The sequence below is a fragment of the Pelodiscus sinensis genome, chromosome 2, assembly GCF_052426305.1.
Source record: "Pelodiscus sinensis isolate ZL-2025 chromosome 2, ASM5242630v1, whole genome shotgun sequence".
Taxonomy (NCBI): domain Eukaryota; kingdom Metazoa; phylum Chordata; order Testudines; family Trionychidae; genus Pelodiscus; species Pelodiscus sinensis.
This window is the reverse complement of record NC_143053.1, coordinates 248,338,725-248,355,045: the sequence shown is the minus strand read 5'-3', so window position 1 is coordinate 248,355,045 and position 16,321 is coordinate 248,338,725. Positions and strand designations below refer to the sequence as shown.

Below are 16,321 nucleotides of genomic sequence, written 5' to 3'. Positions count from 1 at the left end.
CATAGAATAATAGGACTGGAAGGGACCTCGAGAGGTCATCGAGTCCAGCCCCCCGCCCTCAAGGCAGGATCAAGCTCCGTCTACACCATCCCTGACAGATGTCTATCTAACCTGTTCTTAAATATCTCCAGAGAGGGAGATTCCACCACCTCCCTTGGCAATTTATTCCAATATTTGACCACCCTGACAGTTAGGAATTTTTTCCTAATGTCCAATCTAAACCTCCCCTGCTGCACTTTAAGCCCATTACTCCTTGTCCTGTCCTCAGAAACCAAGAGGAACAAATTTTCGCCTTCCTCCTTGTGACACCCTTTTAGATATTTGAAAACCGCTATCATGTCCCCCCTTAATCTTCTTTTTTCCAAACTAAACAAGCCCAGTTCATGAAGCCTGGCTTCATAGGTCATGTTCTCTAGACCTTTAATCATTCTTGTCGCTCTTCTCTGTACCCTTTCCAATTTCTCCACATCTTTCTTGAAATGTGGCGCCCAGAACTGGACACAGTACTCCAGCTGAGGCCTAACTAGTGCAGAGTAGAGCGGCAGAATGACTTCACGAGTTTTGCTTACAACACACCTGTTGATACAACCTAGAATCATATTTGCTTTTTTGGCAACAGCATCACACTGTTGGCTCATATTCAACTTGTGGTCCACTATGACCCCTAGATCCCTTTCCGCCATGCTCCTTCCTAGACAGTCGCTTCCCATCTTGTATGTATGGAACTGATTGTTCCTTCTTAAGTGGAGCACTTTGCATTTCTCTTTATTAAACCTCATCCTGTTTACCTCTGACCATTTCTCTAACTTGCTAAGGTCATTTTGAATTATGTCCCTATCCTCCAAAGAAGTCGCAACCCCACCCAGTTTGGTATCATCTGCAAACTTAATAAGCGTACTCTCTATCCCAATATCTACATCATTGATGAAGATATTGAACAGTACGGGTCCCAAAACAGACCCTTGAGGAACTCCACTTGTTATCCCTTTCCAGCAGGATTTAGAACCGTTAACAACAACTCTCTGACTACGGTTATTCAGCCAATTATGCACCCACCTTACCGTGGCCCTATCTAAATTATATTTGCCTAGTTTATCAATAAGAATATCATGCGAGACCGTATCAAATGCCTTACTAAAGTCTAGGTATATGACATCCACCGCTTCTCCCTTATCCACAAGGCTCGTTATCTTATCAAAGAAAGCTATCAGATTAGTTTGGCATGACTTGTTCTTCACAAACCCATGCTGGCTATTCCCTATCACTTTATTACCTTCCAAGTGTTTGCATATGATTTCCTTAATTACCTGCTCCATTATCTTCCCTGGGACAGACGTTAAACTGACCGGTCTGTAGTTTCCTGGGTTGTTCTTATTCCCCTTTTTATAGATGGGCACAATATTTGCCCTTTTCCAGTCTTCTGGAATCTCCCCTGTCTGCCATGATTTTTCAAAGATCATAGCTAAAGGCTCAGATACCTCCTCTATCAGCTCCTTGAGTATCCTGGGATGCATTTCATCAGGACCTGGTGACTTGCTAACATCTAACTTTCCTAAGTGATTTTTAACTTGTTCTTTGTGTATCCTATCTTCTAAACTTACCCTCTCTCTGCTTGTATTCACTACGTTAGGCACACCTCCAGACTTCTCGGTGAAGACCGAAACAAAGAAGTCATTGAGCATCTCCGCCATTTCCAAGTTCCCTGTTACTGCTTCTCCCTCCTCACTAAGCAGTGGGCCTACCCTGTCCTTCCTCTTGCTTTTAATGTTTTTATAAAAGGTCTTCTTGTTTCCCTTTATGCCTGTAAGAGCCTTGTATGTCTTGTAAGAGCCCAGTCAGCAGTGGAAGTGTTGGAAATGCTGCTAGAAAATATTGATCTTCCATGGTCCAGAAAATTCTCTGGTTCAGCACAAGTCAGATCCCAAGGATGTCAGAGTAGAGAGGTTCATTCAACCTGTACCCACAAATGCTGGAAGTCACCACAAATACATAAACATTTATTTATAATCTGTCCAGTGAGCAAAATACACTAAGCATATTAAAAGGAATGTTTGTCTATACTTTCAAAAGTTTAACTATATTATCTCTCCTCTTACTAAGCTTCCTTTTTTAAACAACCTGTGTATCGAGCATTCCCCTTGCTCACAACACACCAGGTTTCTGCATAATTCCATTTTTTTTAAAGCATATATACGACAAAACAATTTACCTGCTAAAGTAAATTTGTAACTGAAAGCACCCTCTTATTTCTTGCTTTCTGAATAGCTAGCAATTCAAGATCATCACAAACTAGAGATCAAAGTTTATGAACAGATTTTTTTGTCCCCTTCCAAAATGAGTCACTTACCTTCTGGACCAGTTACTTCAGGTAAGTGCGTAAATTTTTCATTGCAATAGTTCCCCTCACAGCAGCAGAAAAACACTTGAGGGTTCTCTTCTGTGGCGACACATTCTTGTCTAGATCAGAAACAGAAGAAATAGAGAAACAAGGGTGGGCGGGGGGGGGGGGGGGGGAGGGAAGAGAGGTAGTGAATGTATACTGTCTTTGAAAGTGAATATCTTACTGAAGTGAATTTTCTGTTTTTTTCTCTCTTCTGTTGCATTCTGCAGACCAATTGTTTCTTAAGCTAGGAAGTTTGTTTTTAAGGGAATAATCAAGAATGAGACTTTGCTATAGATTTCTAGTTTGCAGCCATTGTACGTGACTGTATAAACTCAAGTAAGAGTGAACATTCCAGTAATTTGACAAACAGTATACACTTCCTTCTCTCTTCGCATATCTTTAATCACACGTTCTTCCCTCTCTGGACCTTTGCCTCATTCAATGCATTGACTGGATGGACAATGCTCAAGGGAAGAATTTGGCTGCTGTGTAGTGAATGATGGAGAGGACTCTTGTTCTAGGTGTACACGGGACAAGGATGGGGACTGCAGGAAAATAAAGATGTTCTTGTGACTAAGGCAGGTGAATGCTGCACAGAACTCTGTACTGCCCCTGCCTCTGTCACACAGCTTGCGTGTGACACTGAATAAATCACTTTAATTTACAAGGTGGACAGATGTTCTTAGGTATCAGAAAATGGGGAACACATAACTTGTGACACCCAAAGGCTAGTCTGCAGAAGAGCTGAGCATCCAACTCTAGCTGTGGATAGGAGGTATGGATTCTCAACAACGTAGTACAGAGGAGTAAGTACGTAGCTGGGAGTCAGATGGCCCAGAGTTTAATTCTGCCTCTGCTGCCGATTCAGCGCATGGCCTCAGGCAGTCTCTTAGTCTTAGTTTTGCCAGATGTAAATCAGGCAGGAGAATATTCTCTGATAAATGCATTAATATGTGCGTGAAGCACTCAGGACAAAGTGGAAAGCACCTCAGCAGAGACCATGAAGAAACAAATAATTCCCTATTCACTGCAGGCTTCAGATGGTGTAATAAATAAGACTGATCTATAACAGAACGATAAGCATTAGAACACCATCCAGTTGCTCCATTCCCTGAGTACTCCCCATCCTGAGCACTGACCAAGGCTGGGACCACATGGGGGAAAAAACCATTTTAAGATCACGTAATTTAAGACAGCATTATAAATAATATTCACAAGTGGACCAAAATTAATGTTCCACGGGCAATCTAAATTCTGGAATTTCCTAATTTTGAGTACTTGACTTTGCAAATAAAGTTCTTTTAACATAATATTTTTGGAAGGGGGGAGCTACTTTAAGGCTGCTCAGCTTCAACTCATTAGCAACATTCTGACCCCCATGAATGTCAAAGCCCTTGACGATGTATCAACCAGAAACTTCAGCTCCCCAGACTAGACTTTCGTGTTTTGTTCTTCACATCTAACTTTAAAACTTGTAACTGAGTAACACTGGACAAAAACCATTACATATAAACAGGAAGATGGGGCATTTTAAATTGCAAGGAGGCCAGAAATTCTCCTTGAGCCAGCCCCACTTTTGTTGTTACTATATTTAACTACAGGCAGTCCCCGGGTTACACGGATCCGACTTACATCGGATCCCTACTTACAAACGGGGTGAGGCAACCCCGCACTAGCTGCTTCCCCCCAGCAGACCAGAGAGACGTGAAGCTAGCGCCCCCCCCTAGCAGACCAGGGAGATGCGGAGCGGCTTTTCTCAGCAGACACCTCAGCTTGAGAATAAAGGACTGAGGGAAGTGAGGTGTGGGAGAATAAAACTGAGCTCTGGAGAAATGTTTGGCTAGAGTTTCCCCTACAATATGTACCAGTTCCGACTTACATACAAATTCAACTTAAGAACAAACCTACAGTCCCTATCTTGTATGTAACCCGGGGACTGCCTGTATATTTCCATTTTACTAACATGTTCTAATAACTACCTGCATTGGTTGTCTTACTTGCAACTCATGAAGACTAGGTCTTATTGATGCACTTAATACAGTTTCCTACCTCAGGTAACTACCAGTTTGCTTTAAAGAATTTCTACCTAAATATTAGTACCCCTGCCTTTTAACAAATAGGAGTTGTAGCTTTAAATATTCTCAGTTGTCTCCAGTTCAGATAGCACTGCAGTTATCTAGCCATACTGTTTCAATATTTTGTATATCTTAATGAGATTCTTGTATAGGTATTAAACTTCATCTGTTTTCCATACATACTTTTTCCTGCCAGGTCAGTGCAAAAGGTGTTCCAATGATAGTAGTAGTGTTCTACTACTCACTAGGAATGAAAAATTCCATTTAAAAAGTTAACTGGTTAAAAGTTAAGTTTAACCAGTTAACCAGGATCTTCACAGTGCACTGGGTCTAGCAGGGCTGGAACAGCTCCCCATGGGCAGGGGGCTGCTCCAATCCGGCCGAGCCACCACTAAACTGGGTAACTGGTTAACCTTTTACATCTCTATTACTCACTTTCTCACAGGGCATATTGCTAGTGTTTACAAGCACCTGTTTTCCGTGTCTCTTTTTTTTTTTTTTTTTTTTTTACACTTTTCAGCGTATTAACTAGTTAGATTGCAGACTTGTGTACTATGAACTGTATCAAAATATTTCTTAATCTAGCTAAATTATATGCCTAACTTCTTTCCCTCAAAATAAAAAGAGGAAATAATAAAATAATCATATGTCTCACACATTATTATTACTCTGTGAATCCATGCAAACCTCCTTGATTGTGGCATTCACAGCACATAGCTATAAGTAAGGGTGGAGAAGGCTCCTTTAAATTCATGGCAGCATTTTCAGTCATTTATTCCTTCATGTGTGGGGAAATTTCTCATACAAGATCTTAGCTAGGAAATTATTTTATTTTTTAGTTCAAGGAAACATTAGCCATTTGAGTTAGCCAAATGAAGATTGTTTCAATAAATTAAGTAATATTCTCATATACCTTTTCCTGAATGCAGGCAATGCAAAATATTTGAATGAAAATGACACTTCAAGTATTTGTAGCCTTCAATGGAGAATGCATGTTTTGCAAAATCTGTTAGTTAAGAAATTAAGTTAATGAGTGAAAACAGCCTACTCTGCATAGGCAATTCATTATTTCCCTTAATTGCTTCAGAGTGTGCCCGATACATAACCCTGGGTAGCTTGACGTGCTACTTAACAAGCAGTAAAATATAATGTTGAAGAAAACAACACTTTTTTCTATAGCTGTAAGTGCATCATTTTGCTGTAATTCATATGCTCTTCAAATGAATTTTAATGCTACTCCTCCAGTGAGACTATGCACATAAATGAATTGTGCAATGTTGATTTATTTTTAAATTGTACCCTTTTCTACAGCTTTGAATGCACATGTGCCATGTTATGGCATATTTGTTGGGTGATCACATAATGGAACACCACTTTAGTGCACAAGTAAAAGAGGTTTAGATACTGTTTAAATACTGGAATGAATACATAAGAATCTACACAATGTCCTATACCACATCTATGCTCTAAAAGATTAGATTAAAGGACAGAGTTAAGATTGCTCTAGGAACAATAACCCTAAATTTCCTGAACTTTGTATCATTAATATCTCAACCTTAATGTGCAACAAGGCACTATGTAGCATATAATACTAACCATTATCTACATTACTAAGCAAAAGACAATAAAAATTGATAGAACATGTAGACTCTCCTTTTACCAGAAGACACTACATACATAATTACGGAGCAACATAGCTATATCCCAACAAGATTGCCCTGAGGAGCCAGTTAACGGCCATGAGGACATGAATGCAGTTGCATTCTTTTTAAAGGCACGTTTGTTTATACTTTGATCCCAGGGGCAATGATAAATTGTAACGGAACAACTAAAAAGCCACCATTAAGATACAACCTGAACACTCAAGAAACAGAATTGAAACTAAACTTAATTAAAATTATTTCTAAAAATTCAGAATGGAGCTTTCACCATTTATGCTGTTTGACGACACCTGGTATCTCACTCAGCTTGGACCACAGAGCTAGATTTGGTCAGTTTCTACCTTCTGGTTCTCATGCCACAGAGTTAGTGTGTTTATAACCATGCATGCTTACACGGGGAGGAGGGGGTTGAACAGGCTTTAATGGGGCTGCAACCATCCTCCCTTTCTTTACAACTAGATGGATGGGGTTAGAAGATCCAGAAACACTTATTTGTTGGAATGCAGGGTAACAGGATGGAAGAGGACAAAACCTGTGCATTGCAGCATGGAGGCATGTATTATACTATGCCAGTGTCACAATGGTGCTGAGTTTGGGAGCATATGCTATTACAGGAGATTTGGTAATGCTAAACATTTCTGTTTGAACTAGGGCTGTTGATTATTCAATTATACTGTATCTGGGTAACTGCATCAAATCTTAGTGGATACATGATTATTTGATAGTCCCTGGGGGCAGGGCTGGCAGCCAGTGATTAGGAGGCAGCACCTCGGGGGCAGTACCTCGGGGGCAGTAGCAGCCTCTGCCCACGGGAGGCCCAAACACCCTGTGGGCAGAGGCTGCTCCACCATTCCACAGAGAAGCCTCTGTCCATAGAAAACTTGGGTCCACTGCAGACAGAAGCTGCTCCATGAAAGCAGCCCTTCTGCGACAGAGCCAAGCTCCCTGCGGAGAGGCTGTGCCAAAATCTCATCTGCCCACCCCCACCCCCCAGAGCTGCAGCTCATGGGGAGCCATCTTTTAAGCTGGCTCCCCCGGGGCACCGGCTCTGGCCTGGCACCCCCGAGCTGCCTCTGTGGGAGGCAGCAAGGGGGGCAGGTGGCTCTACAGAGCCAGCACGCACAGAGATCTATCTTAAAAGCTAGCCCCCTGTGTGTATCAGCTTACGCCTCCCACCCTCACTCTCCACACTGCTGCCTCTCTATCAGAAGCAGAGGGGTGCTGCACAGACACATGAGCCAGCTGGCCACAGGCACTGGCTCATGCCTCCACATCCTCTTGCTTCCTCTGAATCCGAGGCAGCAACGGGGGGCAGGAGGGAGAAGGAATGCACATAGTTGTTTAGATTAACCAATAAGCCCAGGCTTATCGATGAATCATTTAAACAACTACATGTTAACATCCCTCGTTTGAACACAGAAAATGGTAGTGAGCTGTTCCTATTCTTCTCATGAGGATCAGCACTACATGATTAAAGCATCTGGAAGGACTGATTTGTTGAGGGGGGAAAGAAAGAGCAAAATCTACATGAATATGGAGATTGATTATGCAACTACTAAAACGATGGGTGTGGTGGGAAAATAACCCAGCTACAAATATCTGAAGGAGTAAGAGGGATTACTTATGAGCTATATGGTGGTGCAGAATAGTTAAGAGGAATGGGTTAGAGCTAGGAACAGCTTCAATGAATAGGATAAACTTGTTGAATTAGGGCCAAATTTGGCTCTGACTTAACCCCATGTATTTCAATAGGTTTGCACAGGAAATAAGTTCACAGTAGAATTTCCTATGAGACCTAAACTCCAGAATGGTCTCTCCCAGATAATGGTGGAAACCTCATGTCTTAGAACACTAAGGCTGCGTCTACACTGGCATGATTTTACGCAAATACTTTTAACGGAAGAGTTTTTCCATTAAAAATATTTGCGAAAGAAAGCGTCTACACTGGCATGCGCTTTTGCGCAAAAGCATCCGTGCCAGTGTAGATGCTCTCTTGTGCAAGAAAACGCCGATGGCCATTTTAGCCATCAGGCTTTCTTGCGCAAGAAATTAACATTGCCTGTCTATACTGGCCTCTTGCGCAAGAGGGCTTATCCCTGAGCGGGAGCGTCAGAGTATTTGCGCAAGAAGCACTGATTTCGTACATTAGAACGTCAGTGTTCTTGCGCAAATACTCGCGGCCAGTGTAGACAGGTGGCAAGATTTTGTGCAAAATCTTACCAATGTAGACACAGCCTAAAAGGAATAGGATAAAAGACCTAGGAAATACTCATTTGGAAATAATCGGTTTTCCTGAAAAAGCAGGATTAGTATTATCTTGGCATTTAAACACACAGAACCGGGTATGTATCATCTTAGTTCGTTTCTGCCCACACCTTAGAGTGCTATCATTGTACTAAAACAAAAGTACAGGAGTTCCCTGCAAGTCGGGGGCATCGTAACTCAAACCCTCATTTACGACAGGTGCCGTGCGCTGTCAAACGCAGGCTGAGGACGTAAATCAGGGGTTTTCAGTCCCTTCCGCACTTACAAAAATGGTTATAAGTGCGGGAGGTCAGAACTTGGGCGGTCACAAGTTGGGGGCCTCCTGTAACTATGTATCTTAGGGCCAGAACTAGCAGTCAGTATTCCTTTAAACTTTGAAACGAAGGAAATTTTTTTTTAATTGCAATTGTTCTCCTTAACTAACATAGGATCATGTTACATGAACTTATGAAACAAGACCATATTTTCTAAAAATCCAAGACCTTAAATGCATCTCCAGACCCTTCATACAGGAGTGCTCATCTCCCTTGCAGCTGGCTACAGACAGCTCCACATCCCAACACACATTTACTTCCATGTTCCATTCCCCCCATCTCTCCCAAACCAGAATCCTATCTTCAGCCCAGCTAGTAGGGACAGGGAGTAAAGAAACCCTTTACAATCCCATTAAACCAAGGACATCTCAAACCCTAATGCCCCCAACATCTGTGTTTTTCTAGGCAGCTCCAAATAACTCCATATTTTCCTTTATGTAGCCAAGTACTCTTGGAAGAACATATTGCTCTTCACTCAATCACACAGGACGTATTTTTTCAGAGCATGCCAGAACTGCTGAGTTTTCCTATGAAAAAATACCCCAGAAAGCACCTTTTGTTGCTTACATACTGAAAGCAAAAAGAGTTAAGTGTGATTTGCAATTGAAGCCCTTTCCACTTGAACTGCAATTTAAATGGGTGTGTCAGGCACCAGGCTGGCTATTACCTGTCATAGCAGTTGAAGTCATCTAACCAGCAGCCCTTCTTCACCAACTCAATGGAGCCAGAGTTGTTTCTCCAAGAAGCATAGCAATGAAGCCTTTTGTCCTTCTCTCCTTCACAGCGTTCCACGCCACTCTGGTTGGTCTTCTCCTGCTCCCAGTTGGCATTGTAGTAGACGCATTCTCTCGTCTCTGCCTCCCCATGACCTGGCCCTGAGTATACAAAACCAAAACATACTTAAATTGTAGCCAAAGTTAAATACATGAACAGACATTTCCACATGCTAAACTGCTGAGCCTGGTGAAATGTGTCTACCTCTTGGTGTGCATGTTCCATCTTTATCCATAATTTACATAGAACATGCAATAGTGGAGCATCTCACATTTAATTAACTCATTTATCTTCCCTATTCCTGTGAGGCAGAGTATTATGCTCATTCCGCAGACAGGGAGCTAAGCCACAGAGAGATTATGGGATTTACTTAAGGTCAGGCAGGAAGTCTATGGAAAAGCTACGAATTGAACAGAGATCTCCTTGAGTGTCAATCCAGTGCCTTAACTACAAGATCATCCCAGAATTATGTATAATATTCAAGTGACCAACCATGTCCTGCAGAACTTAGTGAGGCAGCCCATGTCTAGGATTGCCAGGTGTTCGGTATTCACCCAGACAGTCCGGTATTTTCTGCTCCTGTCCGGTAAAAAAAATTCAAAGAATACCGGACACCTAAAATGTCCGGTATTTTCAGAATTTTTCCTCGGCCAGGAGGTGAAAATGCAGGGCACCTGTCAACCCTACAAACATTCAGCACCCGGCCTTCCCCCGCCCCGAGCCTCCCCCTGGCTCCCAATACCCCCAGCCCTCCAACCCCACCCCTATGTTTACCTGGTTCCCCAAGGCTGCCAGCACAAAATGGCAATGCTTTCCCCTGGGTTTTAATGTTCAACCGCTCCCCCTGTTCCTATCCCTGCTGTTTTATTTTTTAAAAAAATATATATTTTTTGGCTTACTTGGAGTCTTTTTTTTTTTTTTTTTTGCCCAACAACTTTGGTTCCTCCCTCCCCCCCCCCCCCCAACAGAATTTTTTTCCCTGGGGAGGGTGGGGGGCGGTATTTTTGTTTCAACCATCTGGCAACCCTACCCACGTCTGGCCTCACCTTCAGTACAGGAATAAAGGCCTAGGCTTAAAAGGAAGCATTATGAGACATTGCCTTCTTATTAAATATGAGGGATGCTGGTATCTTTTCCTTTACTATGGAAACCTAATGAAATCCAGGCTCCCTAGAAAGTTTTCACAGTATGCTCGGGATATTCTTGGTGTAACAATGATGGTAAATTAATCCTAGTGCCACCAACACTTCAATACTGTTAGTAGGCCAGTTTACAGAGAAAATACACTTCAAAACCTCATCATGCCCAAGTGGAGTATCTGAAATGTTGTATGCCCTAACCATCAAAGGAAGCTATTGTTTTGCTGGACTCTCATACAGCATAATCACTACCTGAAGGAAGAGATTACTTTGGGGTCTGAGGGAATTATTCATGATCCGTAAAATTCACCTTATTCCTCACCCAAGTCTCACTTAAACCCTATTATAATAGATGATTATGCATTTCTACACATTGAGCTATTTTGAAGATGTAAGTGGGGCATTAGCCTCAGGCTGACTCTCTACAGCAGGATAAATTTCATCCAACATGATTCCCCTCCCCCCATTAATTTGACTGAGGCTTGCAAAGAACTGGATGGAGTTAAAAAAGCCACTATGAACTGGTACAACCAAGCTGTCTTCCTGATACTAACATTACTGTGGCTAGAAGCCAAATTAGTAACAAGGCCTGACTGGATTCAAAATGGAAGTGCTGACAAAAACAGTTACACTGATCCAACGTGCCAACAATTTTTTTTTTAATTGAAATGGGGGTCAAATACACGATGAACAGATCTCACACACAGGCGTGCACAGTCTTATGTCTCGAAAATCCTAATTTTATGATAGATATGTTCTGGATGAGATATTGTAAAGACTAAATGTGAAAAGTGGGAGGGAGAAATCAAATGCAGCAAGAGTGGTGTATAAATAGAAACTTCAGAAACATCACCACTGAGTAACAAATAGCAGGTTGCTTTTTAAAACTCCTGCTGAGATGCCGAACTATAAACAGGTTACATGAAACCAGAAATAATAGTATACATTTTCAGATTAATCTTAACCATATAGACTGCAGCCATCCTACCAAGGGATCACCAAACTTAAACAAGGGCAGGCCTGGGTCAGGCCAGGTCATTACTTGGATAGGTCCAAGGAAAATCTAGGTATTAGTGATTCAATAAACAACACTGAATCAATCCCCCAGCATGGTGATAAAGGAATAATTGTTCTGCTACATGTATCACTGTCTTTCCGAGATGTAAAAATAGTGCTCCCAACTTCTTGTGGCCAATGAAAATCTCATTGCACTCTCAGGATTAAATTCTGCCTCCCACTTTACAATCTGCCTTAAGATGATGGCACTTAGTCTTTATTGCTGGAGAATCTGAGCACTACACAATTGCTAACCTTTATCTGCACAACAACTGCATAAGGTAAGACAAGGCTATTATCCCCACTTTCCACATGAAGAACTGAGGCATGGCGAGACTAAGTGAATTGTTCAAGGTCACACAGAAAATCTTTGGCAGAGCAAGGAACTGAATTCAGGTCTCCCAAATCCCAGATTAGCATTCTAACCACTGGGTCAGCATTCCTTTGTACAGCCTGTAACCTCCAGACATGCACTGGATTTTTCTCACTTCCTCTCTTGTTGTAGGATGGTAAGATTTGCCTCCATTTCACGGGTGAGTTTTCATCTACAGAGAGCTTGGAAAGCAGTCTGAATTCAAGGTGCTATCGTAGTGTAAGTTTCACCAGGAAATTAGCCTATTACTGACAACTGGCTTAACTACAGGATTTAACTACAAGAATGAACCAGGACAATTCAAGGCTTCTGAAATGGGACTGCACATCGTTTGCTCAAAACCATTCTTGCAGTTGATTCTTGCTCTGTACCAGATCAACTGCCCTGGTTACTTGATTCTTACAGTCAGAGAAATTATCCAGTGCTGATGTGGAGAAGACAGACTGGGAAACTCTTTACATTTTAAAGAAGTATTTAATTCTTCAATGCCTGTTCTCCCCCTCAAGAACAATCTTTATCAGGGGAAAGATTTAAAAGGGTGGGAAATAGCCAGAAAGTGGAGCTTTGAAAAAGAAAATTATATTCAAAACACACACGGGAGAGTTCAATTTTAACAGCACCTGAAGGTTTTATCAACATTTGCAAATCTCCATCCAAGTCCTCCTCTGACAAGCTGCTTACTATAGCAAAAACCACCCACAAATATCCCCAGACTCAGAGACGCGTCAATATTGCTGCTCCTCAACAAAGCCTTTGCATTTGATCTGTTGATATTTACATGACAATTTGTTATAGAATTAAGCCTATCTGTTAAATACCCAGTGAAATCAACGCCAAAGAAGGGAGAATTTTCTCCTGTGTTTCTTTTGAAGCTAGGAACGCTTACCTTTGCTTTACTGTAACGTGTAACATGGCTTCCATCTTAAGCAGTTGCTGATTGCTAGCTAATATTCAACATAATCTTCTAGTCTTCTCTAGAAAGTGACTACATGATCAAAGGATGAGTCAAGATCAAGACTTACATAAAATCTTCTCCACAGGAACAAAGAAGAATAATATTCCTCACTAAGCTGACTCGAGTGGGATTTTTTCCTTTCCTCCTCACCTAAGCCTTTTAGAAAGCAGACTCATCTAGTGAGCCAAACAGAAAGGTGTAACCCCCAATTCTAGTCCCAGCTTTGACAACTCTCCATATAACCTTGGGCACAACTTCACAACCTCCATTACCTCAACTATAAAGTAGGGATATATCATTTGCAAGGATGCTGTGATAAATAATGTTTGCCCAGTGCTTTGGAAAGGAAATGTAAAAACCAGCAGCTGTAGTTCTGGGCCCCAAAAACAGCAGACACTTGAGCACGAGAAATTCTTTAATAAGTTTGAGCAGTGGCCTCTCTTCCCCCAGTAGAACATAAGTCTTCTCTGGAGCAAGCTTCAGACTAAGGGTAATACTTATTTCCAAACAAAAAAGAAAAAAAATTAAGTCTACATCCAGCAAATATGCCAAAAAGCCTACCAATATCCACCTGAGTTGCCCCAAAAAAAAACCCCAAAAAAACCACCCAGGGTTTTATTTATTTGGGTGGTGTTTTTAAACAATCCTTCAAGGTAGTTGTCTTAAAAGAGACACATATTTATAAACTTCACTCTTCGTAACACATTAAAAAAAATTGAGATGTACCTATCTCCTAGAACTGGAAGGGACCTTGAAAGGTCACAGAGTTCAGTTCCCTGCCTTCACAGCAGGACCAAGTACCATCCCTGACAGATTTGCCCCAGATCCCTAAATGGCCTCCTCAAGGATTGAATTCACACCCCTAGGTTTAGCAAGCCAATGCTCAAACCACTGAGCTATCCCTCCCCCCATGTTCTGTTAATTGCAAAAAGCCATTCGGCAAGCATCTTTTTCTGCTGCGTTTCTACCACTACAGGAATGAAGGCAAGACCCTTTTGTCTCTCTCCAGCAGTCTCACTTGCATAGCTTTACAAATGGGTAATAAATTACCTGTAACAGGGTAGTGCACAAATTATTCCTATAAGCTTAAGTCAGTATAACTATGTCACTCACTCATGAAGAAAACCCACCCACCAGAGCAATGAAGTTATACTGATTTAGCTCCCAGCATAGGCACTAGGGATGTTAAATGTAGATTAAATCAAGTAGTCGATAAGGGCTGTTGCTACACTTCAAAGGTGAAAGCACTGCAGGGAGATTGGGGCCAACAGGGGGACTCAAACAGTCTCATGGGCCTTGTGCTCCCTGCAGAGTTTCAAAGGGGCTGGAGTTCCCAGCTGACCCCAGGCTCCATGCGACGTTTCAGAGAGGCAGACCCCAGGCTTCATGCGGTGCTGCCACATTTGCTTATCGGATAATTAACTAGTCATTCACATCCCTAATAGGCACCGCAGCATTTATAGGAGGGTTTCTCCTATCAATATAAAACTACCTCTTCTCAGGGTGATGGAGTACCTACACTGATGGAAAAACATAGGAATTGTCTTCATTAAGAACCGCAGCTGCACTGTTGCAGTGCTGTAAGTATAGACAAGCTCTAACTGAATTTGATATCAAAATGTATGTTTTGCAATCTGTACACTAAAACAACATTAAAGGTAAGTTGAATGAAGCTGGAAAAGCTTAAATAGGTTGACAATAGCCCTTTAAGAAAGAAAGCTCGGTGTGGGTGTACTTCATTGCTTCTGTTGTCCCTTCTAAGAATTAAAACTAAAGATCTAGGAAGGAACATGTTGAGTCAAAAAAGACTGTATAAAAATTAGTACAGTAAATTGGGTAATACACCAAAATTTTAGGCTGGAGACCTTTGTAAATAAATGTCACAAAGGCTAAACAACAGGGGTTTTCAGAAGAAGAAGGGCATCCTTTAAAAACTGGAAGTTATATTCTACTGAGGAAATGCAAGGGAGCATACTCTGGCAAGTCAAATGCCAAGGTGTGATTAGACTGACCGCAAAAGGATTTGAAAAGCAACTAACTAGTGACAGAAAAATTAACAGCAAAAAAATAGTGAGCATATCAGAAGTGGAAAGCTGGTCAAATAATCAATGGCGCCACAGGAAGATCATGGTGCTCAAAGAACACTCAAGGAAGATAAAGCCATTGTGAAGAAGAAAAATAACATCTTTGAATGAGACTACACTGCAGAGGATGTGAGGGAGATTTCCTCACCTGAGCTGTTCTTTATAGGTGACAGATCTGAGGCACTGTCCCAGATTGAAGTGTCAGAGGAGGTTTTGGAACAAACTGATATATTAAACAGTAATAAATAACAAAACCAGACAGAAATCACCCAGGAATTCTGAAGTAACTCAAAATTCAAATTGCAAAATTAAACTTCTGGGTATCCTCTTGCTTAAATCTGCCTCTGCATCAGATGACTACAGTAATTAACATGAAGCCTAATTTTAATTAAGGCTCCACAAGCAATCGAGTTAGCCTAACTTCAGTACCAGGCAAGTGGGTTGAAAGAACATAGTAAAGAATAAAATTATCAGATACAGGTGAACACAATATGATGGGGAAGTGTCAACATGGATTTTGTGAAGGGAAATTGGACCTCACCATTCTGTTAGAAATCTTTGAGGGAGGGGAGGATCAAACATCTGGACACAGGTAATCCAGTTGATATACTGTACTTGTAGAAATCTTTGAGGGAGGGAGGATCAAACATCTGGACACAGGTAATCCAGTTGATATACTGTACTTGTACTTTCAGAAAGCCTTTGACAAGGTCTCTCACCAACAGCTTAAGCAAAGTAAAATGCCATAGGATAAGAGGGAAATGAATCAGCAGCTGGTTAAAACATAGGAAACAAAGAATAGGAATAAATGATCAGTTTTCACGATGGAGAAAGGTAAAAGTGGAATTCCCCCAAAGATCTGTTCAGGGACTAGTGCTATTCAACATATTTATAAATGATGCAGAAAAGGGGGTAGACCGTGATATCCAAAGCTGATGGAGAAGAGTTACAAAGAAAATCTCATAAAACTCGGTGAATGGACAACAAAAATGGCAGAAGAAACTCAATATGGATAATTGCAAAGTCATGGTTGCCAGATGATGTTGTGAAGACCAGGACTTTTAACACAGTTCAAAAAAGAACTAGATAAATTTATGGAGGTTAGGTCCATCAATGGATACTAGCAAGACTCGCTGAACCGCAGTGAGCCCCGCTCGCCAGTCGCACTGTCCGGCGATCTGCGCATGCTCTTCCGGGTTGCAATCTACTCACCATGAGCAAGAAGATTGCATTATTTGTTGA

The 16,321-nt window shown here is 41.6% G+C and overlaps 1 protein-coding gene across 2 annotated transcripts in view; it reads right to left on the bottom strand.

Annotated features, from left to right (window-relative positions):
- The window catches only part of ACVR2B (activin A receptor type 2B), a 161,933-nt gene that overhangs the window by 29,015 nt on the left and 116,597 nt on the right, over positions 1-16,321 (bottom strand). For both annotated transcript variants that reach the window (XM_006120554.5, XM_089776790.1), the window contains exons 2-3: positions 9,366-9,573; positions 2,348-2,457 (exon numbers count right to left, since the gene is read on the bottom strand). In XM_006120554.5, the coding sequence (XP_006120616.3) occupies positions 2,348-2,457; positions 9,366-9,573 (318 nt within the window). The remainder of the gene's footprint in view (positions 1-2,347; positions 2,458-9,365; positions 9,574-16,321) is intronic.